Below are 27,652 nucleotides of genomic sequence, written 5' to 3'. Positions count from 1 at the left end.
CTGGACAACCGCGCTGTGGCCTTCATTCGGCTATAGGCTGGTTGTCAAGTGGTTAAGAAGCGAGTACCTGATGACGTCCTTAACAACCAGCTATTCACCAATATGCTTTGTAATGCAACACATCTAACACACACCACAAAACGCACAGCAACCGCGGTATAAACGTGTGAGATATGCATATGTGTTTTTGCCGCAGGTCAGCGTGAAAGTAGCCTAAGTGATGACACAGCCCCTGTGATGTTGCTTGTCACATGGTGTTTCAGGGAAGTAAACAGAGGAAGGCTTGTGAGAATGAGAACCTATACTGGAGATCTGTGATCATGTCATTAGAGCAAAGGTGTCTTCACATTGCAGCATTTCAGGATACTGAGAATATTGGTTAGAATGCACATGTGCCAGAGGTGTCACCAGGAAGGGAAACATCAGTATTGTATTAACCGCTTCCCGTCCGCCCTATAGCTGAAGTACTGCTACAAGGCGGCACGGGTGCACAAAATCACGTGTATATACCTGATTTTGCATTGCCAGGTAGGGGACGCACGTGTGCCCTACCTGCGCCACCATTCACGGCCGCGGCTATCAGTCACCGGGTCACAGCCATGCAAAGCAGTGTGCTTACAGTGAAGCACTAACACACAGCCCCATAGTAACACAGCACACAGGTTAACCCTTTGATCGCCCCACATGTTAACCCCTTCCTCCCCACTGCCATTAGTACAGTGTCAGTGGTTTTTATTAGCACTGATCACTGTATTGGTGTCCCTAGGGATGTCAGTTCCACCCAGTGTCAGAATGCCCACCGCAGTCCCGCTATAAGTTGCTGATCGCCGTCATTACTAGTTAAAAAAAAAAAAAAACCCAGTATATATACCGCCATTTGTAAACACTATAAATATCATGTAAGCCAATTAATTTACACATATTGTCTCATAGCAAAGACATGTCACAGAATACATTTTGGATTAACCATTAGCCCCCCGGCCAAATCCCTTAGCGTTCCGGGTGGAAGCCATATGGCGTCCTCCCGGGCATGCACAGTTTGCGCGCCTGCAGAGCCGCGCTGCTGCGCGATCTGTCACTGGCTGTGTACCTCGGACACGGCCGATGACATATCTGAGTACCGGCCCATTGCCAATACCATGTGACCTGCTGTGACCAATCACAGCAGATCACATGACAGTTGTATACAATGGATGGCTTCATTCATGCCATCCATTGTATACTAGTGTGTGTAGCTGTGATTGGTCACAGCGATCACATGCACAAGCTGGGCTAATCACAGCCCAGCTGTCATGTGATTAGCTGTGGCCAAATCACAGCTAAGCACAAAAAAAAAAAACCCTGAATGAATAGATGTTATTCAGGTAAATGCTTGCTTATAGCAAAGTAATTCTTTGCTGTAAGCAAATTATGTAAAAAAAAAAAAAAATACTGATTACTTCCCCAAAGTAGTACAATGTTACTATGGTAACATTGTACTACTTTGGTGATAGTGAAATATGAAAAAAAAATCGTAAAAAAATTGTAATAAAAAAAATTATATATTTTTTTTTCATACTGTCACCAGTCAGTGTCCCTGATCACCGCCATGCCAGTTATATGATGACACTGTACTGCACTGGTGACAGTATGTAAAAAAAAAAATTGTGAAAATAATTTTTTTAATTTTTTCATTTTCCGAAAAATTATGACAAAAAAAATACAACTTAAAAAAACTTGCCATGCCTCTTATGAAGTACGTCGGACTGTCCACTCTGCAAAAAGGGGTCATTTGGGGGATATCTGTACTGTTTTGACATTCTTGGACCTCAAGAAATTAGATTGGCTGTCAGTACTTCAGGATTGATCAATATTCAGATCTATACCACAGTTTGTGAACTCTATAACTTTCCTACAAAAAATACATCCAAGTTTGGGTTATTTTCACCAAAGACATGTAGCAGAATACATTTTGGCCTAAATTTTTGAAGAACAATTATTTATTTGTAAACGTTTATAACAGAAAAAGAAAAAGGTGGGATTTTTTTCAACATTTTTGGCCTTTTTTTTGTTAATTCAGCAAAAAATAAAAACCCCAGCGGTGATTAAATACCACCAAAAGAAAGCTCTAGTTGTGTGAAGAAAATGATAACATTTTAGTTTGGGTACAATGTTGTATGATTGTCATTCAAAGTGTGAGAGCGCTGAAACCTGAAAAATGTCCTGGGCAGGAAGGGGGTAAAAGTGCCCGGTATGGCAACGGTTAAATTTATGACAAATGTGATTTTTAAAAAAATTTTACTGGACACGTCTAATAGCAAAAAGTCAAAAATATAGTTTTTTTTTCTCAAAATTGTCAGTCTATTTTTTTTTTTATTGTGCAAAAAATAAAAACCGCATAGGCAATCATATCCCACCGTACCATTTACCAGCCGTAATGCAAAAAAATGTCCTGGGCAGGAAGGGGGGTAAATCCTCTGGAGGGCAAGTGGTTAAAGGCTAATTCCCCTTTTGTAACATGTTACCCCCATATTCAGAGTGTAACATGTTATGAACGCACTGGCCCCCGCTCCCTGCAGATCACCAGCTTTGTCAGCTAGTGAGCGATCTTCTCCCCGATATCTGTGAAATTTTTTAAAAATGTGGCCGTGTGGGACTCCATTTGCCCGGCCGCGTCACTCCTCTGTGAATGAGAAACTACTAGTCCCCACAGACTTAGCGGCTGTCAGCTTGTAGTTCTCAATGAACTATCACGGCACTGTGGAGCACTGGGGTAGTTCATTCAGTCTTCCTGTCAGTATATCTGCTTGTGCGTACATCCTGTATGGGGAAAGCAGATGTACTGACAGATCTGCAGGAGACCTGCATGGCATCAGTCATCTGCCTATCGCTGGTGCAATGCTTTCCAGGCTTCTGCAGCAAACAATAATGCACATTTTTTTACCTGTATATAAAATGTGCATTTTTTTTTTTTTAATCAAAAGGTGAACTTGTCCATGAACTAAAAGGCCTTGGAAGGTGAGAATACCGGCAGCAAGTATTATGGAGTATTTTCATTCTTGGGATTAGAAAGCCTAAAGGTATAACTAAAGGAAACACTTTTTTTTTTTTTTGGGTAGAGAGGAGAGGGATTAGAACACCTGTCAGGTTTCTATTGCTGTCTGTGTCCCTGGAAGATTCCCCCTTCTATTTCTCCTGTTTGGGACACAGATAGCAAAAAATAAAACTTGACAGGGGTTATAACCCTCCCTTCCTCTATCCAAAGTGAAAAAAAATGTTGCCTATAGTTCTACTTTATACCCCTATTAAAATATTGAACTGTGTCTTAGCAGGATCAGTGATGTTGTCGCCCATGCCGTCCCTTTTCCCGCTTGTCTCTTCCCCCTGGCGCCAGCATCGCAACTGTGGACTCCCGGCTGTGACGCAATGTGGCTTCACAGCTGGGTGCCCACTGCGCATGCACGAGTTGTACTGCGCCTCCCAAATGGTCCAGCAACCTTCTGGGACCTGTAATGTGTCCCAGAAGACTGCGGGGGGGAAAGAGGAGGGCATGCCAGAACCAGGGACCCCCTCCCCCCAAAAAAAGTGCGAAATGTGGCAGTGGAGGGGGGGGGGGGGGCAAACCAGCAAAGCTTCCCCTTTTTGGTGGAGCTCCACTTTAATATATCTATAAATTATTTTTTTGAAATGCAAACAGCTGAAATTTGATTTATTATCAGCTTCCTGAAGTCCTTTGCAGCAGAGATCAGACTAAGGGGGGGGGGGGGGGGGGGTGAGAGAAGCAGTACAAGGGAGCAGTTGATTGTGCTCATGTGCTGATAGGAGGAGAAGGGGACGTGACAGAAAGATTCGGCTTTCTGCTTCTCTCTTTACTGTTCAGTCCTAGGCTGGGGAAAAGGCAAGACCTGTAAGTGTTAGTTAACTGCAGCAGAGAAAAATGGGGTCCCTGCCCTGCCAAACAGGACTGTGCTGTGTGGCAGAGCTGTGTAGATCTCAGGACTGGAGGGATAGAAATACAAATCCTTTTGTCAGATAAGACCTGTATAAATATTTCAGCCATATGTTTGAGGTTAATATTATATGAAGGCTGGTATGTGTGAAATGTATTATATATTTTGTTTCTTTTTTTGTATTTTTCTCCTGGCTTAAGGTTCCTGCTGGTTTCTCCTTGATCAGTGATGGTCCGGTGAGCTGAGCAGTGTGTGAGATGATTCAGTAGGAAGTTGGGACCATGGGGCAGAAGAAAAAGCCATTTCTCAGGTTACTGGATTACCTGGGGATCATAGGCGCAAGGTAAGCCATGGTTCCTTTTCATGTTTTATCACTGGAGTACTACAGCAGGCATCACTCGGGCAGTTTAGTTCTATAACCAAAACACACATACATTGTCAGCAGCAATCCACTGCCTATCCAGAGCACCTTTTTATTCTTAGTCATTTCAGATCATACAGTAGAAGGATAGATGACATTTTGGCAAAGATCAATATTTCATCTCTCTGTTCTCTCCCTCCTCTTTGGCTTAGAAACAGCAGCGGGAACCATTGGCTTCTGCTGCTGTCAATCACAGCCAGTGAGGAGGAAGCCGGGCCAGGCTGTGCTTTGTGAGTCAATGGACACTCAGAGCTGGCTCGGCAGTGAACCTGCACGAGTGCTCCCATAGCCAGTGGCTTGCTATGAGGACGCTTGGCAAAGGGGGAGGAGCCAGGACCACCAGCGGGGGGACCTGAGGGCAGCGCAGAGCAGGTATGTATGACATGTTTATTATTTTAAAGAAAATTAAGTGGGTTTAGAATCACTTTAAGTTGCTGTTCTGAGACAATTACAGGGGATTGCCATATCTGTTCTTCTTTTGAAAATGTAAAAGTCAACATATTTTTCAGCTTAAATCCGCTAAATACATTTAAGATGCATCAAAACAAAAGTATTGTAACAAAACACAACCCAAAGAACATTTTGTCCTCTATCTGCAATGCTGCTGAGAAGGACCCTTTCTCGCTGTGTGGAGGCAACGGTTGCCTTTCAGAGATCTGATACCCCACTGCTGAGTCAGAGACAGAACTCTCCAATCTGCAAGGTGCATGAGTGTCGCTGATCCCAAAGCTATAGGTCTGTCCTCTGCAGAACAACCGCTGCTTCCACAGAAAGAGCAAGGGTCCTTCACTGCACAATGCTGTCAGGGGACAGGCTTTTCTTCTCAGACTGTGACTGCTTACTATAGGAAACACACAGACGTTGTATACTTTTTTGTTTTGAAGCCAGCAACTGAATGTTCAGCTTGGTACACACTACAAGTTTGTTTGTTTTTTCCGTTCAGCTCAGCTGTGATCCTGCCAGTAGGGTTGAATTCAGGATTCTGTGTTGACCACGTGAGTTATTTCAAACCAAACTCCATAAACGGTGTCATCATGGACCTGCCTTTGTGCACCTAAACTCAATAATTTGGCAGCGTTTAGCCATGTAGTGTATGTACTGTATGATACAGCCAGCTAATTTCAGAAACCAGTTCACTGTGGTCTCTGGAAGGCTAAAGTCTGCCCATTTCATGCCACTTGTAGACATACATTATGCCATCCAGCACACTGATACAAGAAATGTTCACTTTTTGGTTGTCAGTGGTTTTTTTATAAATATAACATTTTGATGGGTGTGCATAGACAGATTTGGGTCACTCTCTCCTAGTAGAAGAGAATTGGGAAGTTGGTTCAGCACATTGTGTAGGTACAGCTAAACCTGCATGGTCTCCATTTGCTGATATGCTTGCATCAGGTCTTGGGACCATAGAAATTCCAATCTGTTGGCCAGTCTCTGCGTCTTGTCTGGTTTTTAAAGTGGTAATAAAGTCTCCATTTTTTTTTGGCCTTTTTAATATATCAAAATCCACAAATAAAACACTCCTGAGTAAATCATTTAATTTACAAATATGAGGAAACACTTATCCCTTATTGGCATCTACCTTTTTTAGATCATTGAGAGTTGTCTGGGTTTTTGCAGCCCGCCCTTCCAGATCGGTCCTTCTCCAGCTGCTGTCTGTAGGCTGATGCCTCCTGTGATATCTGACATGGATATCCCAGGAGGCTGCTGGACTGTAGTAGAAGTCATATTTGATAGAGTAAGGAGTTAATGCCCCTGTTGTTTGTTCCATCTATTTCCCTTTGGGAAATGTCCTTTTACTGCCAGTTCTATGGAAAAAATCTGTCCAAAGTGAGATCTATTTGTCTATAAATTCCATTGAAAAGAATTTATTGTAAAGTAATATTGCCAAAGTTAAAAAAACCCAATGAGCTGAAGTGGTTAATGCCCATGGTTTTGAAATTGGATGTTTAACAAGCATAGATAGTGTGATGGTAAGGTGTCCACAAAACGCTGCCTGTATTATGTAACATTTCCTGTAATAGAAGTCTGCAAGTTCAAGACACATATTTCTCTCAGTACATTTCCTTTATTTCTGTCTTCTTTAGGGAGATTCTTCCTTACCTTCTTTCTATTCAACAAATGTTAAGCTGGCCATACACGAGTTTACTTCAAACATTTTTATTTTAAGAACAACGTAGCCTACAAATTTCTAACAGTGAATGTAGATTTTGTTTGGGAAAATCTATTTATTCCAGAATTGAATGTTAAAAATCAAAACAAAATATTTAAGTACTCTCGAACGATATTCGTCAAGTCATTGAATATACTAAGAATTTACATACGGATTTCCATACAATTGTTCAGATGAACATTAATTTGGAAATCTACTAGTTCATGGCCAGCTTTAGAATAAAGGGAAGATAAATTGTTTCTATCAGGGCACAGACAACATTTACACCTGACAAAAGGTTCTAAGGCTTCTCTACAGTGGTGGATTACCTAATAAAATTAAAAATCAAAATTAAATTGTTTACAAAATAAAATGAATCAACTCAAAGAAACAAAAACACTTTTAAAGACATAATAGAGAAGATACTGTATCATTGTAATGTACCCAATAACAGCTTAAAGTACATAAACCATAAACATGAGGCTGACATGAGTAAATCCTTCATACTTTTCACATTAAATTATTTTAAATAGTTGGAAAGGAGAGAAGGAAAGGAAAGAAAATAAAATTAACTTCACTACCCTAAATGTACTCCCACCCCCCCCCCCCCAAAATAATAAAAACATACAGCCGCTAAATAAAAAAAAGAGTAATAGTTCTATTCTATATGTTGCATATTTTCCAGCCTATAAGATATCAAAATAAGACCCGCTTTGTGAACTGTTCTGTTCTCTCTAATAGCTGGGCAAGATTGCCATGCTTTGCGGCCCCTGAAAACATATCTCATGACCCCTTGGATTATTGAGTCTGCTAAATGCTAGTGGAGCAGAATGGTTTAGTTTTCAGTGCATGTGTTCTACGGTCTACAATGGAACAGATGGTATAATTCCAAAAGGTACATTAAGTATCAATCAAATTTAATAAGGTCTGGATACTTCTATTGTGCTTACTTGATGTCTCAGAACAGATACACCACCTCCATTAAATCACTAGTTATTTCCTGAGACTCCATAGTCCACAGGCACTCAATCTTTCCATCATGCCACAATGTGCCAACAATTTTTTCCATCTCTTTTTTTTATCAACTTCTTTCTTCACCCCAGTCTGGAAAAATTTCAAAAGGTAAAAAGGTTACAGAGTTTTGGTAAATCAAAAGGAAACATCGGCTAGTGTAAAAACATATAAAATAATCAATTAAGACAGCATAGTAACTTGTTTACTGATCCTTGAAGGAAGAATTTCTCTGGTGGTCTGGGCTTTGGGCACGGATTTCACAAATTGCGAATAGTTCATTTTGTAGCCCTCACTCAACTTCACTGTAAATTGTCTAGGCTAGACTCTTGTTCCCAAGTAAATCACATCATACTGCTATTCTATGAGTAGCACTACCCCCTTAGGGGCTGCTGGATTTTTATTTGGGTCTCCCTATGCTCTACACGGCCAGGCAACACACATTTTCCACACTTTGCACAATGGAGCCAAAGAACAGCCCTTGAGCTTGGTTTTGTGATTTTATTAAGGGGCTACAATCTTAGATGGGGTCTAGGGGTATATGGGATGCCCGAGGAACTGCAGAACCTGAGAACAAACTCCTTAGCAACTATGTACAGAAATGTGGATTTATTTATTTATTACAGGAACTTTTAGCAACAGTGTCTTTTCTGGAAGAGCACCAATGGCTCTTTGGTGTACCTCCTCACACCCCAGATGAATTCTCCTCTTCATCCATCTGCCTGAGGGTATCCGTGGACAAGGGGGTCCAGGCCCAGAAGCTGCTAATTTAGCCACTTGCCTACCGGGCACTTATACCCCTTTATTTACCAGGCCAATTTTCAGCTTTCAGCGCTGTTGCACTTTGACAATTGCGCGGTCATGCAAGATTGTACCCATATGAAATTTTTATCACTTTTTTCTCACAAATAGAGCTTTCTTTTGGTGGTATTTAATCACTGCTGGGCACTTTACTTTTTGTGCTATAAGCAAAAAAATTACAAAAAAATTTGAAAAAAGAAAAGTTTCTTTGTTTCTGTTATAAAATTTTCAAACAGGTAATTTTTCTCCTTCACTGATGTGCGTTGATGAGGCAGCACTGATGGGCACTGATAGGCAGCACTGAAGGGCACTGATAGGCGGCACTGATAGGCAGCACTAATGAGGTGTCACAGATAGGCGTCACTGATAGGCAGCACTAATGAGGTGTCACGGATAGGTGGCACTGATAGGCGGCACTGATAGGCGACACTGATAATGGGTACTGATAGACAGCACTGATAGGTGGCACTGACTGACATCACTGCTGGGCACTGACTGGCGGCACTGCTGCGCACTGACTGGCACAACCGCTGGGCACTGACTGGTGGCACTGACTGGCAGCACTGCTGGGCTGCACTGATGGGTGGCACTGGTGGGCACAGGTGGGTGGTACTGGTGGGCACAGGTGGGTGGCACTACTGGGCACAGGTGGGTGGGCACAGGTGGGTGGCACTACTGGGCACAGGTGGGTGGGCACAGGTAGGTGGCACTTCTTGGCACAGGTGGGCGCACTGCTGGGCACAGGTGGGCGCACTGCTGGGCACAGGTGGGCGCACTGCTGGGCACAGGTGGGCGGAACTTGTGTGTGGCACTGCTGGGCACTGATGATCAGTGACCCTGATGATCAGTGCTGATCCCCCCTCTGACAACTGCCGGTTTTCGGCAGCACTTTCCTCACGATCTGACAGCGTGAGGAAAGTGCAGCCGAGAACCAGCATTTGCATTTCCCGGTGATCAGCGTGTCATTGGACACGGCTGATCATGTGGTAAAAGGCCGCTGTGATTGGCCTTTTACCACATCACGTGATCAGCTGTGTCCGTAGGACACAGCGATCACGGAGAGCGCCTGGGGCGCGCCCCCTGGGGCGCGCAGGAGAGCGCGTTCTGGGAGGACGTCATATGACGTCCACCCAGAACTGGCCGGCCGCAGTGCAGCCGTCATTCGGCTATCTGCGGTCGGCACGTAGTTAGCACAAGCAGTCCCAGATGAGGAGCTAATTGGGTCTTGCACATGACGTCCCTTTCCCCTTATCCGGCTCATGGGGTGTATGAGTACTCACTCTGTCCTCTCCTGTTATCTTGGTGGATTGGTGGCTGCATTCAGACCTTATGCTGGGCTGGCTCCTTCCCTGCTGCACAGGCTGTCCTCCCTAGGAGATGTTGAGGCAGTGGAGATCCTCTTTTTTTCAAGCAACCTGCCTGTAGGTGAGATCCCCTCCCTGGGGCCCCCTTCCAGACTCCACACTCCAGCCTTCCTAAATCCATTTTCCATCCGACATTGCACACCTTCCCCCAGGCTCTGCACATTTGAGGGTTTCCCTGGTCACCATGCTCAACCTCCTGTCAGGGTCCCTCAAACATGCAGATCTAGCCTCCTCCACCCCCTCCAGAAAGCTCTCAGGTTTCTGGAGAGGTGAGAGGGCCCCAGAAAGCTCTGACCTGTTAGAGCCTCCCAGCCTTTCCTGAGGTAACCTCACTCCCAGGCTGACTCATTCCCTGGCTGCTACTCAGCCTCTATCTAACAAATACTATCTGACTAACCTGGAGGGTGTTACATACTGTATGTGCTAGCTGCATAGAAGTTCCTGTTTGTTTAGATACAGCATATTCAGTCACCTTCAGATATCCCAAATTGTATTCTAAAATAGGTTCTCATCTTAAAATAATTTCATTATGGTGAAGAAGAAAGAAAATATTGTACATAAATAAAAGTCATTCTAAAAAAAAATTTAAAAATCCTCCCATCCTTTTCCTGGTGTAGCCACCAGTCCTTTTCACTGATGAAGGCAAAGAGTCTTGTTGAAGTCAGACTGTTATCAATCACCAAGCTAACTGACCACTAGCTACACCAGCCTCTCAACCAGGATTTATGGAACCTCAGTGTTCCTCCAGAGGTTGCTAGGGGTTCCATGAGCAAATCAATTCTGTCTTTCAGATACTGTATGTAACCACTGACATAAATGCACATTTTATCTGAAAGGGGCGGAATTCTTCACACTCACCAAAACTGTAAGGAGCTTTCTTCCCACTGACCATCATTCAGATGTGCGGTGAGCTGTAGATATAGTACTTGTATATATTAGTGGGGGTTCCCTGAGACCTCACAGTTAATTCAAGGGTTCCTCAGTGTTACAAGAGATCAGAAAGGCCAAGTTATACCTAATAACTATTCTATCTGTATGTCATAGCAAGCCAAGAGCTGCCTCTATTCATCTGTATGACCTGTACCCACAATCTCCTTAAGGGCTTGTTCACACTTGACTACATTTCTAACTCTTAAACTCTCCTACAACATTGGTATTGGCAGCAGACAGACATTAACCACTTCCCGACCGGCCGTTGTATATAAACGGCCGGACGGTGGCACTGCAGGGTCGGGTGGCCGTCAATAAACGGCCTCCCCGCACCCTGCTTGTGCGCGCTCCCTGGGAGCGCGCAGCACCGCGATCCGGTGCCCGCTGTGTCCTCCGGACACAGTGAAACACCGATCGTCGGACGGGACCTCTGTACGAGGTCCCGATCATGTGATCACTGATTGGCCAATCAGTGATCACATGCAAAGTAGTAAGCAAGATGTCACTTCTGACATCATTGCTTACTATGTGTGAAATCTGTGAATGATCACAGAGGTCACATGGTACAAGGCTATTCACAAAAGCCTTGTACCATGTGACAAGCTGTGACCAATCACAGCTCACTCTGTATTTCTCAATGAGTGCAGGAATGCACACAGAGAGAAAGAGAAATGATTGCTTTTACATCCTATATTGGTGTAAAAGCAATCAGTGTAAAAAAAAAAAAAAAAAATCTTCATCACCCCCCACAAGTAGTACAGTGTCACTATGGTGACACTGTACTGCTAAGGTGACAGTATGTAAAAAAAAAATAAAATAAATAATAATATAAAAAAATAAAAATGTAACAAAAATTTTTTAAAAATTATAATTTTTGCTTATAAACTAATTTGGATTTTTTTTTTTTACTAAAAAGATAACGGAATAAATTTTGGCTAAGATTTATGATGAAATATTATTTATTTGCAAAATTTTATAAAAAAAACACTTTTTTTCAAAATTTTTGGACATTTCATTTACATAGCAAAAAAAAATACAAATCCCAGTGGTGAATAAATACCACCAAAATAAAGCTTTATCTGTCTCAAAAAAATGGTAAAAAATTCATTTGGGTACAGTGTTGCATGACCGCGCAATTGTCATTCAAAGTGTGATAGTGCTAAAAGCTGAAAATTGCCCTGGTCAGGAAGGGGGTGAAAGTGTCCGGTCTGGAAGTGGTTAAAGAGCTTTAGTGAGGGTGTTAGACTGGTGTTTTACTAGCGTTAAAAATGCCCCCTAAACTCCCTATGCACAGTTTTGAAGCGTTTTATAAGCATTTTACAAGCGTTAAAACCACACCACAAATGCCTATAATAAACTGTCATGTTATTAACGTGCCACAACTGAACTGCAAACGCCTCGCAAATGCCTGCCAGGGCATCACCATACACTTGAATGGGAGTCTTTGAAAGGCTTCAAACTCCTCCAGACTCAACATGAGGCTTCAATTTTATAATAATGTGAACAGCACTGTGTGCCATGAATAAAATCATTTGCATAGGCATTTGAGGAGCGTTAAAAACATCCCTTAAATGCCTGCTTTCCGTGCCAGTGTGAACTAAGCCTAATACCAGCACCGGCGGGTTGCAATGTCCTGGCAACCCCAAAGCAATCCTGAAATATGTGTGTGGATGCTTAGATGTGTGACTGAGACCAGTTTGGATGCAATGCCCATGCAGGCTAGTTTATGGTTTCTGGAAAGCACATAACAAAGGTATTTTACTGATTTCAGGGGTTCCTGATGACGTAATCCAGAAAAGAAAAGATCTGAAGACCATCACTGAAATTGTCCAGACTGGAAACCATTTTGTGATGACAGTGACCACAGGGCCCAGTGTCCTACGCAACGAGTTCGCAGTCGGTGAGGAGGTTGAACTGGATTCACCGACTCATGGGAAAGTTATGGTAAGAACACCAATAGGAGGAGTTGTTAGAGGATGAAATGGTCATATTAACTTGTAGTTTTAGATAAAACTGAGCATCAAAATAATATCACAGTGTACTGGAACCTTGTTAGAGACACAATATTGTTTCTGTTTCAGAAAGGAAAGAACGTAAAAACTCCATGCCTATAGTGTCCTTGCGGGATTGAAACCCCGGACTTTAAAGCCTCGTTCACACCATGGTGCAGAGATGTCAGTTTTTCTGCAAGCGCGCAACAAAATCAGTTGTTCTCTATGTGCCCTGTTCACACCACAACACGGGTATCACATGCAGTTTTTTTCTGAGCAGGAACCTGCAACATGTATAAAACATCTCTGCAAATGAAATCTGCACATCAGTTTCCATCAGTTTTTCTGCATGTATGGTGTGTATGTGGCCTAAAGCTTGACAATGTGGAATGAGATGCGTATCCTTACGCTCCATCTGGCCAATTGATGAATCTAAAATATAACCTTTAATGAGATATATATAAAATGTGTGCTGAGTTGTAATGAATGCCTATTGGAGTGGAATGTACTGCGCACAGCAGTATGACTGGAGACCATTACAATTGTTTACCTTACATCCAAATGGTTAATAACACCAGACAAGATCACATACCATACCGTTTTAGATGAAGTGATGGCATAAAGAAGACACCGTAGTTTGATCATAAACCTATCAGATGGAATATATCATCTCTATTATGGAGATAAAGTTACCCAATGGACATGGAACAAAACAACAGAACAATCGAGTATTTTTAATGCTTGTATACAGAGTTTGTTTTCTGTTCCATAAACTACTTTTATTCACTTGCAATGTGCCTTTGAATTGGTTAGCAACTTTGACTACTCCTGCTAAGATCTCTCCTCTTCTGGGAATGTCTAATTACTGTGTGTGCTGGCCCAGCTCCTCTACCCCTCCTCTCTCTTTCCTACATAACCCTTTATGTAGCAGCTGGGTGAGGAGTGAAGGGGAATACTATAGAGCAGGGGTGTCAAACTGGCGGCCCTCCAGCTGTTGCAAAACTACAAGTCCCATCATGCCTCTACCTTTGGGAGTCACACTTGTAACTGTCAATCTTGCAATACCTCATGGGACTTTTGGCAACAGCTGGAGGGCCACCAGTTTGACACCTGTGCTATAGAGTGTCACTTGAGAGTCTGCTGATATTACATCCTAGATGGTGGCACTCAGCAGCAGTCTCAGGGCTTTTGGCTGTCTATACAAAGGAAGCTTCTATCAGTAAATAAAATGCAGACATTACATTAAATGCACATATATTCTTAAGAGATTTATTATTTAAATGGTGACAAGGTCTCTCTAACAAGTTTATTTAAGCTACGTTTTTTGATGGCAGAGCAAAGCCTGTACAAACCAAAGTAAAAGGCTGGGAAGATCACATAGAATGCTGAAGAAGCAGCTAATGTTCCTTCTTGTCTACACTGATTTCTCCACTGTACGTTGGAGGCATCAATGGCTGTCTCATAGGCTGGACTTCAGACGTCTGTCTTTGTTCATCTTCATTACATTGTGGATTAATGGGACTAGTAGATTACACAATAAATATAATATTCTGCTTTCATTTAACCTCCCTGACGGTCTAATGATGTCATTATTTTTGAATGTCAAAGCGGTACATTGTTTTGCATGGAAATTTGTTGTTTTATATTGTAGACCTGTAATTCTTAGGAATAACTCACTTAAATCTGCCCAAACAAGAGTCTAGTAAACATCCCGGGTATGATAAAGTTTGAAACACAAAATCATAAAATTATAATAAATAATTATAAAAAATAATAGTACATTTAATTCAATAATGTAATCAAACCAAAAACACTGAAATTTGAAATAGAGCGCAAAGTTCGCACATCGCTGAGTTCAGTCGCAGAATCATCGCTGTCGTCACTTTCAGTGTCTGATGATGAATTTCCCCACAAATCATTATCACTCAATTCTGCAAGTGGTTCTGATTTACTATCGCTGTTTTCTAGCTGGTCTAAAACCGCTTTTGACCTAAAGGGATCCTTTTTCGACGCCATGGACATTCTCAAGTTTCCAGACTGAAAGAACGGTAAAAATGCAGGTCAGGGCACAGGACAAAGCACTCGGGACAAAATGTATGTGAAATGGTTTGATACAGGAATGGAATCCTAACAGACAGATGCTGGCACAGCGGGAGGACATTGGGGGAATCGCAGGACAAGGTAAGGATCGGGGGATCACAGGACAAGCACTACAGTGTAATCCCGAGTGTGGCTCTGGGTTGCTGCTTTTGGTATTGTAAATTAACCCCAAGTCACACTCGGGATTACCACTAGGAAGGTTAAAACTAAACTCCTGGATAAACAAATATTTTCTAAATACAAGACTCGTACTTCTTTGAATCTTGGTGTGCTCTGTGTATTTCTTCCAGATCTGTACACTCATCCATTCAGTGTGAAACCTTACCTCTGCACAGGAGTTTCCTGTAATAAAGACCAGTCACTGCTGCTCTCTCTCCTTGTGCAGGGTGACTGGTCTTGTCTCCGCCCCCTCCTGTAGTTGTCTGCAGGCAGCCTGTACTACTTTTTAAAGGTAATATCTGAGATTAGTTTCTGCAGAGTAGATGTACAAACATTTGTGGCAATTAAGGAATATAACTATTTTAATTAAGGTTTTCGTGCCCAGGGTTCAGCTTTAAGCTCACAGGAATTAAAAAGGACACTGCATTTCTGATTAGATCAAAGGGAAAAAAATTGATACTTACTGTAAACCAGAAAAATTAAAACTAATGCAGCCACCACATCTAAGGTCTGGTAAGCTGTAATCCATAAAATATTGGCTTTGGGGTTTGGATATGCTTTAAAAAGGATGTTTTGGATAGAGTTGGGCTTTAAGCACCTGCACACATTTTCTTGTGAGAGGAAAGGTTTATACTCCTATGTTTATATATATACAGTGGGGCAAAAAAGTATTTAGTCAGCCACCAATTGTGCAGGTTCTCCCACTTAAAAAGATGAGAGAGGCCTGTAATTGGCATCATAGGTAGACCTCAACTATGAGAGACAAAATGAGAAAACAAATCCAGACAATCACATTGGCTGATTTGGAAAGAATTTATTTGCAAATTATGGTGTAATATAAGTATTTGGTCAATATCAAAAGTTCATCTCAATACTTTGTTATATATCCTTTGTTGGCAATGACAGAGGTCAAACGTTTCCTGTAAGTCTTCACAAGGTTGGCACACACTGTTGCTGGTATGTTGGCCCATTCCTCCATGCAGATCTCCTCTAGAGCAGTGATGTTTTGGGGCTGTCGCTGAGCAACACGGACTGTCAACTCCCTCCAAAGGTTTTCTATGGGGTTGAGATCTGGAGACTGGCTAGGCCACTCCAGGACCTTGAAATGCTTCTTACGAAGCCACTCCTTCGTTGCCCAGGCATTATGTTTGGGATCATTGTCATGTTGGAAGACCCAGCCGTGTTTCATCTTCAATGCCCTTGCTGATGGAAGGAGGTTTGCACTCAAAATCTCACGATACATGGCCCCATTCATTCTGTCCTGTACATGGATCAGTCGTCCTGGTCCCTTTGCGGAGAAACAGCCCCAAAGCATGATGTTGCCACCCCCATGCTTCACAGTAGGTATGGTGTTCTTTGGATGCAACTCAGCATTCTCTCTCCTCCAAACACGACGAGTTGTGTTTCTACCAAACCATTCTATTTTGGTTTCATCTGACCATATGACATTCTCCCAATCCTCTTCTGGATCATCCAAATGCTCTCTAGCAAACTTCAGACGGGCCCGGACATGTACTGGCTTAAGCAGGGGGACACGTCTGGCACTGCAGGATCTGAGTCCCTGGCGGCGTAGTGTGTTACTGATGGTAGCCTTTGTTACGTTGGTCCCAGCTCTCTGCAGATCATTCACTAGGTCCCCCCGTGTGGTCCTGGGATTTTTGCTCACCGTTCTTGTGATCATTTTGACCCCACAGGGTGAGATCTTGCGTGGAGCCCCAGATCGAGGGAGATTATCAGTCGTCTTGTATGTCTTCCATTTTCTAATTATTGCTCCCACAGTTGATTTGTTCACACCAAGCTGCTTGCCTATTGCAGATTCAGTCTTCCCAGCCTGGTGCAGGTCTACAATTTTGTTTCTGGTGTCCTGCGACAGCTCTCTGGTCTTCACCATAGTGGAGTTTGGAGTGTGACTGTTTGAGGTTGTGTACAGGGGTCTTTTATACTGATAACAAGTTCAAACAGGTGCCATTGATACAGGTAATGAGTGCAGGACAGAGGAGCCTCTTAAAGAAGAAGGTACAGGTCTGTGAGAGCCAGAAATCTTGCTTGTTTGTAGGTGACCAAATACTTATTTTCCACCATAATTTGCAAATAAATTCTTTCCAAATCAGCCAATGTGATTGGATTTTTTTTCTCATTTTGTCTCTCATAGTTGAGGTCTACCTATGATGCCAATTACAGGCCTGTCTCATCTTTTTAAGTGGGAGAACTTGCACAATTGGTGGCTGACTAAATACTTTTTCGCCCCACTGTGTGTATATATATATATATATTTGTTTGTGAAATACAGTTATATTCATTCTGTTATTTTAAAAAAAAGGAATTTATTGAAAAAAAAAAACATGAACCTGTACTATTTTTATTTTTTTACTGTTCCTGGCTGTCGTTAATCTAGTGGATGGCAAGCTGGTTGCGCAGCTTAAGGAGGTCCTCTCTGTCACTGAAGTCTCCGGAGATCTTCTCACCTCTGTAAGGATAATATGCTTCTTCTACCTGAACACCAAATGTACATTTAGGGATCATGCATAGAAAACGGTCGAACCTTATTTTTTAAACTGGGGGAACAGCCAGTAGCAACCAGTGTCAGTGGAGTGAAATACCAAACTAATGAATTGAGAGATGATCAAGAATATGTATATATTGCACACATGAATACCGTCATCTGCATCATTAATGTACGTGTTCCAAACATGATAATTGTTGTGTCTTAGTGCACGCTTTTGAAACAAATCAGCTGGCTGCAGATTGAGAGAGAAATGTAAAATAACAAAAAGTAGAATTTTCCTTTTAAGTAATTTTATTTGAAGGTCTTGTGCAAGCAGCTATAAATTACGCTTGTTGCTGGGGTGCCACGGAGCCACAGCTAAAGTGTACGTTTGACCATTGAGATTTATAGAAAAACGCAAGACCCCTAGTAACCCATTTTGTAATGGGGCTTGCAAATGGCTGTGGGATGGTGCCAAGAGGCACAAGTCCCTGCCAAGCTTCTTCTTGCTACCAGAACAACCCTCCTGCTTGAGATTTTCACCATTGTGCCAGAGGCCTTCTCACAACATTTCTGGCCATTGACCTTTATATCCTAAGGAAGAAATGTCCACACAATAAATTAGGATTGCTGCGTTTTACTGATGTTACTTTAAGATGGCATTACAGTCACATCATGTGGACATACTGTCCAGGGTCACTTGACAGCATTTTGTCAATCACATAGAGTGGACGAACCGCAGCAGTCACATGAGGAAACAGTACACTTTAGTATGCCATCTTCCCTACTTAGTCCTTTTCCTCCCGAGGTCATCAGTACTCTTGTTCTGGTTTGCGTTTGGCTGTCGGTATCCAGCTCACTGCTCCTTACAGGTAGCCTTCCTGAGACTGGACCACTGCACTCAACTCTGGCTTGGGCACATCTTCTACCAGGTCTTCCAAGGGAATAGCCTCTCCAAGGAACACTTGGCCTGGCCTAAAAGGCCTTTTGCAGCCTCTCTAGCCTCCCTATAAGAGTCAGGATTACTAAAGCCAGCTCTTCTGGGTGCAGGTCTACATTTCCCTGTCCTCCAGCCATGTCCAGAGCCTCCACTTGCTGACTACATCTGACTAAAGGTGGGGTCTCTGGCTCCAATACCCCAACTGCACTAGGGCTGCTCCCAACCAGGCTTATATGTGGGCACTGACTCATCCAATACATCACTACAGGAGGGTTCTAGCTAAAAGGGGCCTAGCACCTGATGACACTATTCTCTGTAACCAGACACTATTCTGGAACAGAGCCACTGAATGGCAGACTAGCTAAGTGCACCTGCTTACACTTTTACTAAGGTTTTGCTTTATGTAGTTCCCCACGGAGAACATTTTTGCTAGGCCTCATGACATCCTGGTTTATTCAGAATATACATTGTAAAACCATGGTTGTGAACAAATAATGTACACATGTACAGTTGCAAGAAAAAGTATGTGAACCCCTTGGGATTATGTGGAGTTTTGCATGAATTGGGCATAAAATGTGCTCTGAACGTCATCTAAGTCATAACAATAGAAGAACACAGTCTGCTGAACATAATACTACACAAACATTAGATGTCGCCATGGTTTAATTGCACATAACATGTAAACATTCACAGTGCAGGGAGGAAAAAGTATGTGAGATCCTAGCTTAATGACTTCTCCCAGAGCTAATTGGAGCCAGGAGTGAGCCAACCTTGACTCCAATCAGTGTGATGATATTGGATGTGTTGCTGACAGCTGTCCTGCCCTTAAAAAACACACACCTGTTTTGGGTTTACTGGTTTCAAAAAGCACTGTCTGATGTGAACCATGCCTCGCAGAAAAGAGCTCTCCGAAGACCTACGATCAAGAATTGTTGACTTGCATGAAGCTGGAAAGGGTTACAAAAGTATCTCCAGAAGCCTTGATGTTCATGTGTCCACGGTAAGACAGACTGTCTACAAATGGAGAAAGTTTAGCACTGTTGCTACTCTCCCTAGGCGTGGTTGTCCTGTAAAAATGACTGCAAGAGCACAGCGCAGAATGCTGCATGAGGTAAAGAAGAATCCCAGAGTGTCAGCTAAAGACCTACAGAAATCTCTGGCACATGCTAACATTTTTGTTGACACATCTACAATAAGGAAAACATTAAACAAGAATGGAGTACATGGGAGGACACCACGGAGGAAGCCATTGCTGTCCAAAAAGAATATTGCAGCACGTTTGAAGTTTGCAAAAGAGCACCTGGATGTTCCACAGCACTACTGGCAAAACATACTGTGGACAGATGAAACCAAGATTGAGTTGTTTGGGAAGAACACACAACACTATGTGTGGAGAAAAAAAGGCACAGCACACCAACATCAAAACCTCATCCCCACTGTAAAACATGGCGGAGGCAGCATCATGGTTTGGGGCTGCTTTGCTGCCTCAGGGCCTGGATGGATTGTTGTCATTGATGGGAAAATGAATTCCAGAGTTTATGAAGACATTTTGCAGGAAAACGTACGACCATCTGTCCGCCAACTGAAGCTCCGCAGAGGATGGGTGATGCAACAGGACAATGACCCAAAGCATACAAGTAATTCAACAAAACAATGGCTGCAACAGCACAGAATACGCCTTCTGGAGTGGCCCAGTCAGAGTCCTGACCTCAACCCGATTGAAATGCTGTGGCATGACCTTAAGAGAGCGATTCACACCAGACAACCCAAGAATATTACTACACTGAAACAGTTTTGTGAAGAGGAGTGGTCCAAAATTACTCCAGATCGTTGTGCAGGTCTGATCTGCAACTACAGGAAACGTTTGGTTGAGGTTATTGCTGTCAAAGGAGGGTCAACCAGTTAAGTCCAAAGGTTCACATACTTTTTCTCCCTGCACTGTGAATGTTTACATGTTATGTGCAATTAAACCATGGGAACATCTAATGTTTGTGTAGTATTATGTTCAGCAGACTGTGTTCTTCTATTGTTGTGACTTTGATGACATTCAGAGCACATTTTATGCCCAATTCATGCAAAACTCCATGTAATCCCAAGGGGTTCACATACTTTTTTTTGCAACTATATATGTTTGTTTCTTTCAGATTTTGACCTACAAAGGAATTGTCTACAAGACAGTTGGCAAGAGACTCCAGTAGAAGAGCAGCTTCTATCTGTTCAACAGTTAACCAAATACAATAAATATCATGATGAAAAAAATAAAGTTCTCCTTCTGCCTATCAATACAAGTTTAAACGCACATCTGCTGCATGACTGCTTAAAATAGCCACACAAATTAATAAGAATTTTTGTTTATGGGTAGAAGGGGTAGTAGTTCACCCAGCCTGAGTCTTCACTGCTGTCTGGAACTCCAGTGGGGAGATCTTTAGCAACTCCAGCACTGTTTCAACAGGCTTAGTTTAGCTTTTCAGGATAGCTACTGTTGTCACCAGCTAGGATAACTTTCCAATACTGTATCATGGAGGGCCAAGTGCTGACTGGTCCTCAGCTGTTTCCCCTGTGTCAAGAGGAGGGGTTGGCTCTGAGGAAGAGGCAAGTCCTCAAAACGCATTAGCCAGTTGGATCTCCACAGTTTCTATTGTGGACAGACACGCAGTGCAGATCGGACAGAGCTGTTCCTTTATGATGTGCCTTTGAGTGTATTGCCATTTTGTGGGTACAATACCGACTTTTATTAAATACATTTTTTAAGGTAATGCACTAGGCCAGTGCGCCCTCTGTTTGTTTTTTGCTTTATTCAGTACATTTGGACTCCCTCGGTCTTTTGAGGACAGCAAGGCGTGCATATTCCAGGACATTCGGGATGTCATAATCTGTACTTCTCCCATCCTCTGGAACTCTCTACCCCAATCCATCAGACTGTCACCTTCCCTCCTCACCTTCAGGTGCACCCTGAAAACCCATCTCTTTAGGTAAGCCTACCCCACCCTCACCTAATTGCTGATCTACACTCCTCCTACTACTCCATCCCCCACAGCCACTTCCTCCTGTACCACTATCCCCTCCCTCCTAGATTGTAAGCTCGAAAGAGCAGGGCCCTCAAACCCCTCGTGTTTTGTCTTGTTACTGTACTGTCTCATGTACTGTCCCCCACTATAATGTACAGCGCTGAGCAAACCTTTTGGCGCTATATAAATAATATATAATAATCCCTAAGCGCAGGAGTATCTGGGTTTGCTGTTCCTTTACTGTTGTTTCCCCTGTGTCCTGTGCTATTCTTGTATGATTCCCTTGTTTCTGACCTAGCTTCGGATTCTGCTCCTGACTTGTTTCTAAGTTCCTAACCCAGCTCTGCTCATGAATCGGTACCTCGCTGCCCACCTGTTGATGACCCTGGCTATTCCTGTGACCACGCTCCTGTCTCTGATTCCAGCTTCCAGTCCTGCTCAAGTGCCTGCCTGCCTGGCTGTTTGCTGTACAAATTCTGTACATCATTGAATTTTCCTGCTTCAAGTCTACCACTCATTCTGAACCTGCAGTGCAAGTGGAGTGCCCCTTTAATCTGGATTGGATTCCAGAGCATAGCTACCATTTCTGAACTGATGGTCCGCCAGTCTCTTCGGGAATGAACCTCCAAATGCAAGCTCTGTCAACATCTGCTGACACTTTTGTTCCTCCTGTCCCCTGGCATCCTCTGTTCCAATGCCAGTGGGATCTGGGCTGGAGATACAAGTGAGGCAGACCTCGTCATTTCCATCTCCTATCAAGTACCAAGTATACAGATCAATAAAGTAAGAGTAAAGTCAGAACTTCTTATCTGAAAACTTGTTCTGAGTCTGCAATGAATTGAGGGTCAATGGTCAGCATGACAGGCAGCTACCATTTCCAGAAGGAAAGGTCAGCAATGGCAGTTTCTGCATTCCTCTCATTAAAAGGGTTCCTTTAAGACCCATTAATATTGGAGAATTTAAGAATGTTAAAGGGTTCGTGTCTTCTATATGATTAGCCATCACCTGAGTGACATGGATACATACAGTAAAGTTAGGTGTTATTGACAGTCTTTGTTGATATAGAGTAAAGGTGACTTGTGTAAGCCATTTCACATCGGAAAACTATCCTTGCCTTTATGAATTTCGATTAGAACAACTGTAAATCATGTCTGCCTCTTGCCCCTGTACTATGTTTAAGTACATCTTCTATCCACCGTGCCATCTGACCAAAATCTCCAACTAAAGCTTCAAAAAATCCTGTGAAAAGCTGACACTTTATTCTAACAGTATCAAATGATTGTGTTTTTATTGAACCGGGAAACACATTATTTTCAGGTTACCTGTCCCATTCTCAAAGTCCCATAGGCTGACTATTGATCTTGTAATCTAAAACTAGTGTAATTGAGCTGAACTGATAAAAGCAACTGGATAAAAGAAAAAACATGAAGAATGTGAATGGAAGGTTAAAAGATAATAACGTGAGAATACAGAGAGAAGTACAGAGTACAGAATAGAGAGGAAGCAGGCAGACTTGGAAAACAGAAATGTTCCAGCCTGATTTGCCAGCAGATGACAGGACATAGTGGACTTCTTATTTCATGAAAAACAATGAAAATCAAAGATCTTTTATAAATGTGACAGTTATTCTGGAATTGTCACTGGAAGCAAGAGGCAGACCCCAACTGGCCTGAATCTAGCTCAAGCTGCCATTGACCCTTCTCAAATCTTTAGGTACACCAACACTCTCAGCTGTGGGCAGGTTTTGTGTTCTCTTCCAAAATTTGTTTTCACAAGTTAACACATCAGAGGGACCAGAAGTCACTTGGAAAATTTCCGCAAAGCAGACAGATCTAAAATTTGTTCACAGCCTTCCAAAATTATCAGGACTGGGCAGGGGCGAACTGACCATTCGGGCACTGCCCAAGGGTCCGGGGTCAGTAGGGGGCCCCATGAGATGCCCCTGGTATCTTTCATTGGCTTTTTCATAGGATTTTTTGGGTGTGGGCAAGGACACAGGGGCCCCATGATCCCCTTTTGCCCGGGGGCCCCATGAGTTGTCAGTCCGCCCCTGGGTCTGGGTAAAGATCAGCTAATATATGCTGAAGTGTTTCAAAAACTGTAGTCATGCCCTGCAGAACTGAAGATGTGTGTGAAGAACAGTCCATGGCAAAAATACAGTCATGGACAAAAATATTGGCACCCCTGTATTTCTATCAGATAATGCACTACTTTGCACAGAAAATTATTGCTATTACAAATGTTTAGGCATTCTCATATTTATTTCTTTTGTTTGTATTGGTATGGCACAAAACAGTGGAGAAATGACTGCTACTGTACTACTGTTGTCAGCTAGTGCCAAACACGATCAAGCATCTCAGGTTAATAAGCAGACTGGAGGGGTCTCCACTCCAATGGAGAACTAAGGCTTCATGCACACTGGGGCTTTTGTAAATGCTCTTCTCTTGACAGGAGGAAAGCAGCTTCAAAAATGCTCATACGCCTCATTATTGCAAATGTGTTTAGGCGTGTCAGGCACTTGGGCGTTTATTCATTTCATTGACCAGAATATAAATTTATTCTGGCCACTGAAATGGAAAAAAACATGATCAAGAGGGGGGTTTGGGGTCATGGCATGTATTTTCTGAGCAGAAAAAGCCCTGTGTGGATATATTCTATATTTGCAGAGCGGTGCAGAATAGGTCAATATTGGATTTAGCAGCTGTGTTACCAGAAAACAGCTTCGGCTAGCAGGGGTAGCAGTTCCAGAAGAGGTATCTAGGATGAAGCAGCACTTCCCACCAGCTCCAAACACCGGAGGATTTGCAATAACCAAGGAGCCTACCCATAAATGTCCCTACTCCTCCTCAGGAACTTTTCCCTGTTTTCCACTCTCTCTCTCACATGCAGGTCCCTGTCCCTTACCATTCACTTGCCAGAAGCATGCCAAAGTGGTGCAGGTTCCCTTATTTAAAAAGGTTCCCTATTCCAAATTGTTGACATTACTACATAACCTGTATGCTTTAGCAAACATTGTTAAAATTTAAATATTTACTGCACCTAAGCCTGCATGAATGTTCCCGGCTTCTTTCCATAGAAGCCACTGGGCACTTCCAGGTTTAAAGATGGCTGCCATGTGGAGAGAGGGAGAGTGTGGCCATATTGGGCATTGGCACATTTTCCAGGACTTCCTTATCTTTTCCCCTGACACAGGCCATCTCTTAACCACCATTGGACTTTACTTGTGTGGTTAATATACTAGCCATCACAGTATACATCTGTTTTTTTCTTCTTAGTGTGCCAAAATCTATGTTTACATATTTGCACTTTAAAAATAAATGACCTCTTAGCAATCTGTCCCATGTCTGGTTGCTGCTTCCTTGTTTGAAACATGTAGCTTCATTAACTTTTCACAGAGCTGTCAGTGCCAAACTTTCAGCACTGAAACTTACAGTTCCACAGATCATTATGGGTAGCTGGCTCATCACCCCCAGCCATTCACAAAATGTCATGCAGACATTACCAGAGAGCACTTTTAATTTTGCTTTAAGTAACCTGGGCCTGTTGGACAGAAATGTCATTATAGGACAAAAGGGGCAAAAACTCAGCTTCCTTCTCCAAATGTGATTCAGTTGACGTTCTTTTGCCCCAGTGCCTTCTAAATTACTGGTCTTGAACAAGTATGCATCTAGAGAAGTCAGGGGAAAGTCCACATTTCTGATCTGCATAATTGTTCTGGATCATTGATTCATAACAAAGACTGTCAATTTCATAAAGACATAACTGTCAGGCAATTAGCATTACAAAGGAAGAATTCAGTAATGTCAGCCTCCTTTAAGATTCAACTTTTTTTATCATCACTCCTGAAAAACAAAACAAAAAAACGAAAGTTGACCTACGGTTTAGTTTAGTAGGCCAGGGACAGTGTAATTCAATGGGTAACTAGCTGCTTTTTTCCAATTGGAAGACTGAATTTTCTGGTATCAGCTGTATATCCAAACAATGACAGATAACTCTGTAAATGCATCAGACACAGCCAGCCATGACATACTACAGTGTGCCAGTTCTCACAATGATATCACTGGATCCTATTGGGTTAGCAGGCTACTTAGTATTGGTCTAGAACAGGGGTCTCTAAACTGTGGCCCTTTGCTTGCCTTCATCTGCCTAATCCTACAATGATAGGAGGCACTAGTCCTTCCACTGACACCAATGATGAGACACAAATCCTCCCACTGACACCAATGATGGGGCTCTATTCCTCCCACTGAGACCATTGATGGAACACAATTCCTCCTACTGGCAGCACTGATGGGGCTCTATTCCTCCCACTGAGACCATTGATGGAACACAATTCCTCCCACTGACACCAATGATGGGGCACTATTCCTCTCACTGACGGCAATGACTGGGCACTATTCCTCCCACTGACACCAATGATGGGGCACTATTCCTCCCACTGACACCAATAATGGGGCACTATTCCTCTCACTGACGGCAATGACTGGGCACTATTCATCTCACCTACACCAATGATGGGCACTATTCCTCTCACCTATACCAATGATGGGCACTATTCCTCTCACTGACGGCAATGACTGGGCACTATTCATCTCACCTACACCAATGATGGGGCACTATTCCTCCCACTGACACCAATGATGGGGCGCTATTCCTCCCACTGACACCAATGATGGGGCACTATTCCTCCCACTGACACCAATGATGGGGCACTATTCCTCTCACTGACGGCAATGACTGGGCACTATTCATCTCACTGACACCAATGATGGGGCACTATTCATCTCACTGACACCAATGATGGGGCACTATTCCTCTCACTGACGGCAATGACTGGGCACTATTCTTCCCACTGACACCAATGATGGGGCACTATTCCTCCCACTGACACCAATGATGGGGCACTATTCCTCCCACTGACGGCAATGATTGGGCACTATTCATCTCACCGACACTAATGATGGGGCACTACTCCTCCCTTTGACACCAATGATGAGGCACTATTCCTCTCACTGACACCAATGATGGGGCACTATTTTTCTCACTGACATCAATGAAGGGGGAATTTTTTCTTATTGACATCAATGATGTCATTTTTCTACCACTGGCCACTGTACGGCCCTGCTCATTTATGAAAGTCAGTAAACTGGCCCTTTGTTTCGAAAGTTTTGGAGACCCCTGGCCTAGAACCTATTTGGTTAGCAGGCTACTTAGTATTGGTCTAGAACAGGGGTCTCTAAACTGTGGCCTGCAGGCCAGATGTGACCCTTTGCTTGCTTTTATCTGCTTAATCCTACCACTGATAGGAGACACTAGTCCTTCCACTGACACCAATGATGGGGCACAATTCCTCCCACTGACACCAATGATGGGGCTCTATTCTTCCCGCTGAGACCATTGATGGGGCTCTATTCTTCCCACTGAGACCATTGATGGAACACAATTCCTCCTACTGACAGCACTGATGGGGCACTATTCATCTCACTGACACCAATGATGGGGCACTATTCCTCTCACTGTCTGCAATGATTGGGCACTATTCATCTCACCGACACCAATGATGGGGCACTACTCCTCCCTCTGACACCAATGATATGGCACTAGTTCTCTCACTGACACCAATGATGGGGCACTATTTTTCTCACTGACATCAATGAAGGGGAAATTTTTTTCTCATTGACATCAATTATGTAATTTTTCTACTCCCACTGGCCACAGTCCGGCCTCCCTCATATATGAAAGTCAGTAAACTGGCCCTTTGTTTCGAAAGTTTGGAGACCCCTGGCCTAGAACCTAACACAACTGTAGTAAATAAAAATGTGGCCTGCATACTGTTACTTCCCCACTAGATGTCACCATAAGTGTGCAGTATCCAAAGTCTACATTTTTTCTGCTTTGAATAAAGTGGCGAGGGACTAGAATCCCGTTCAGGTTTTTATTGCTGTTTGAGTACAGTATATGATAGAGAGATCCGCTCTCTGTAATCTTCCTGACGCCTGTGGTTACCAGGACCAGTAGTAAGGAAAAATCCAAAAGTTTAAATTATCACCAGAACAAGAAGAATGGAGAAGTCTCCCAAGAGGTGACAATTTTCTAAAACAGCATTCACTCTTTTTGGAGAAATTTCCTCTCATTTCCTGTAGGGTCTACAAGACAGGAAGTGAAGAGAAATCTCTCCAATGGGACATAGAATGCAAAAAGATTGAATAGCCCTAAATCTCAGAAACCTACTACAATGTAATTTCAGTTTTTGACCAGTTGCTCCTTTCTCTGCAACAGAAGACAACATACAGTGTAAATAATTAAAAAAGCAGCAAATACAGTAACAAACCGGCTAAGTTTATTAAAGCTTAAAGTGTTA

The 27,652-nt window shown here is 42.9% G+C and overlaps 1 protein-coding gene and 1 long non-coding RNA gene across 6 annotated transcripts in view; one reads left to right on the top strand and one right to left on the bottom strand.

Moving 5' to 3' along the window:
- The window catches only part of LOC149450178 (uncharacterized), a 35,294-nt gene extending 17,967 nt beyond the window's left edge, over positions 1–17,327 (top strand). Inside the window, exons 2-4 of the long non-coding RNA XR_016315299.1 lie at positions 4,130–4,272; positions 12,380–12,552; positions 17,254–17,327. This is a non-coding gene — a long non-coding RNA (uncharacterized LOC149450178). The remainder of the gene's footprint in view (positions 1–4,129; positions 4,273–12,379; positions 12,553–17,253) is intronic.
- LOC149450175 (threonine synthase-like 2) overlaps positions 3,770–27,652 on the bottom strand; it is a 164,784-nt gene continuing 140,901 nt past the window's right edge. Inside the window, exons 6-7 of one of the 5 annotated variants that reach the window (XM_089692332.1) lie at positions 7,453–7,606; positions 3,770–4,342 (exon numbers count right to left, since the gene is read on the bottom strand). In XM_089692332.1, coding sequence (XP_089548458.1) covers positions 7,496–7,606 — 111 coding nt within the window. In that variant the 3' untranslated portion in view covers positions 3,770–4,342; positions 7,453–7,495. Of the gene's footprint in view, positions 4,343–7,122; positions 7,607–13,846; positions 14,637–17,637; positions 17,938–23,533; positions 25,134–27,652 lie in introns of those variants that run through there. The other 4 variants (XM_089692331.1, XM_089692329.1, XM_089692330.1 and 1 more) reach the window with 4 other exon arrangements.

This window comes from Staurois parvus, unplaced genomic scaffold, assembly GCF_062004578.1.
Source record: "Staurois parvus isolate SC_StPar_1 unplaced genomic scaffold, SC_StPar_1.0 ptg000581l, whole genome shotgun sequence".
Taxonomy (NCBI): Eukaryota; Metazoa; Chordata; class Amphibia; order Anura; family Ranidae; genus Staurois; species Staurois parvus.
Note: the sequence above shows the minus strand (reverse complement) of the source record. Positions and strands in the feature narration are given on the sequence as shown.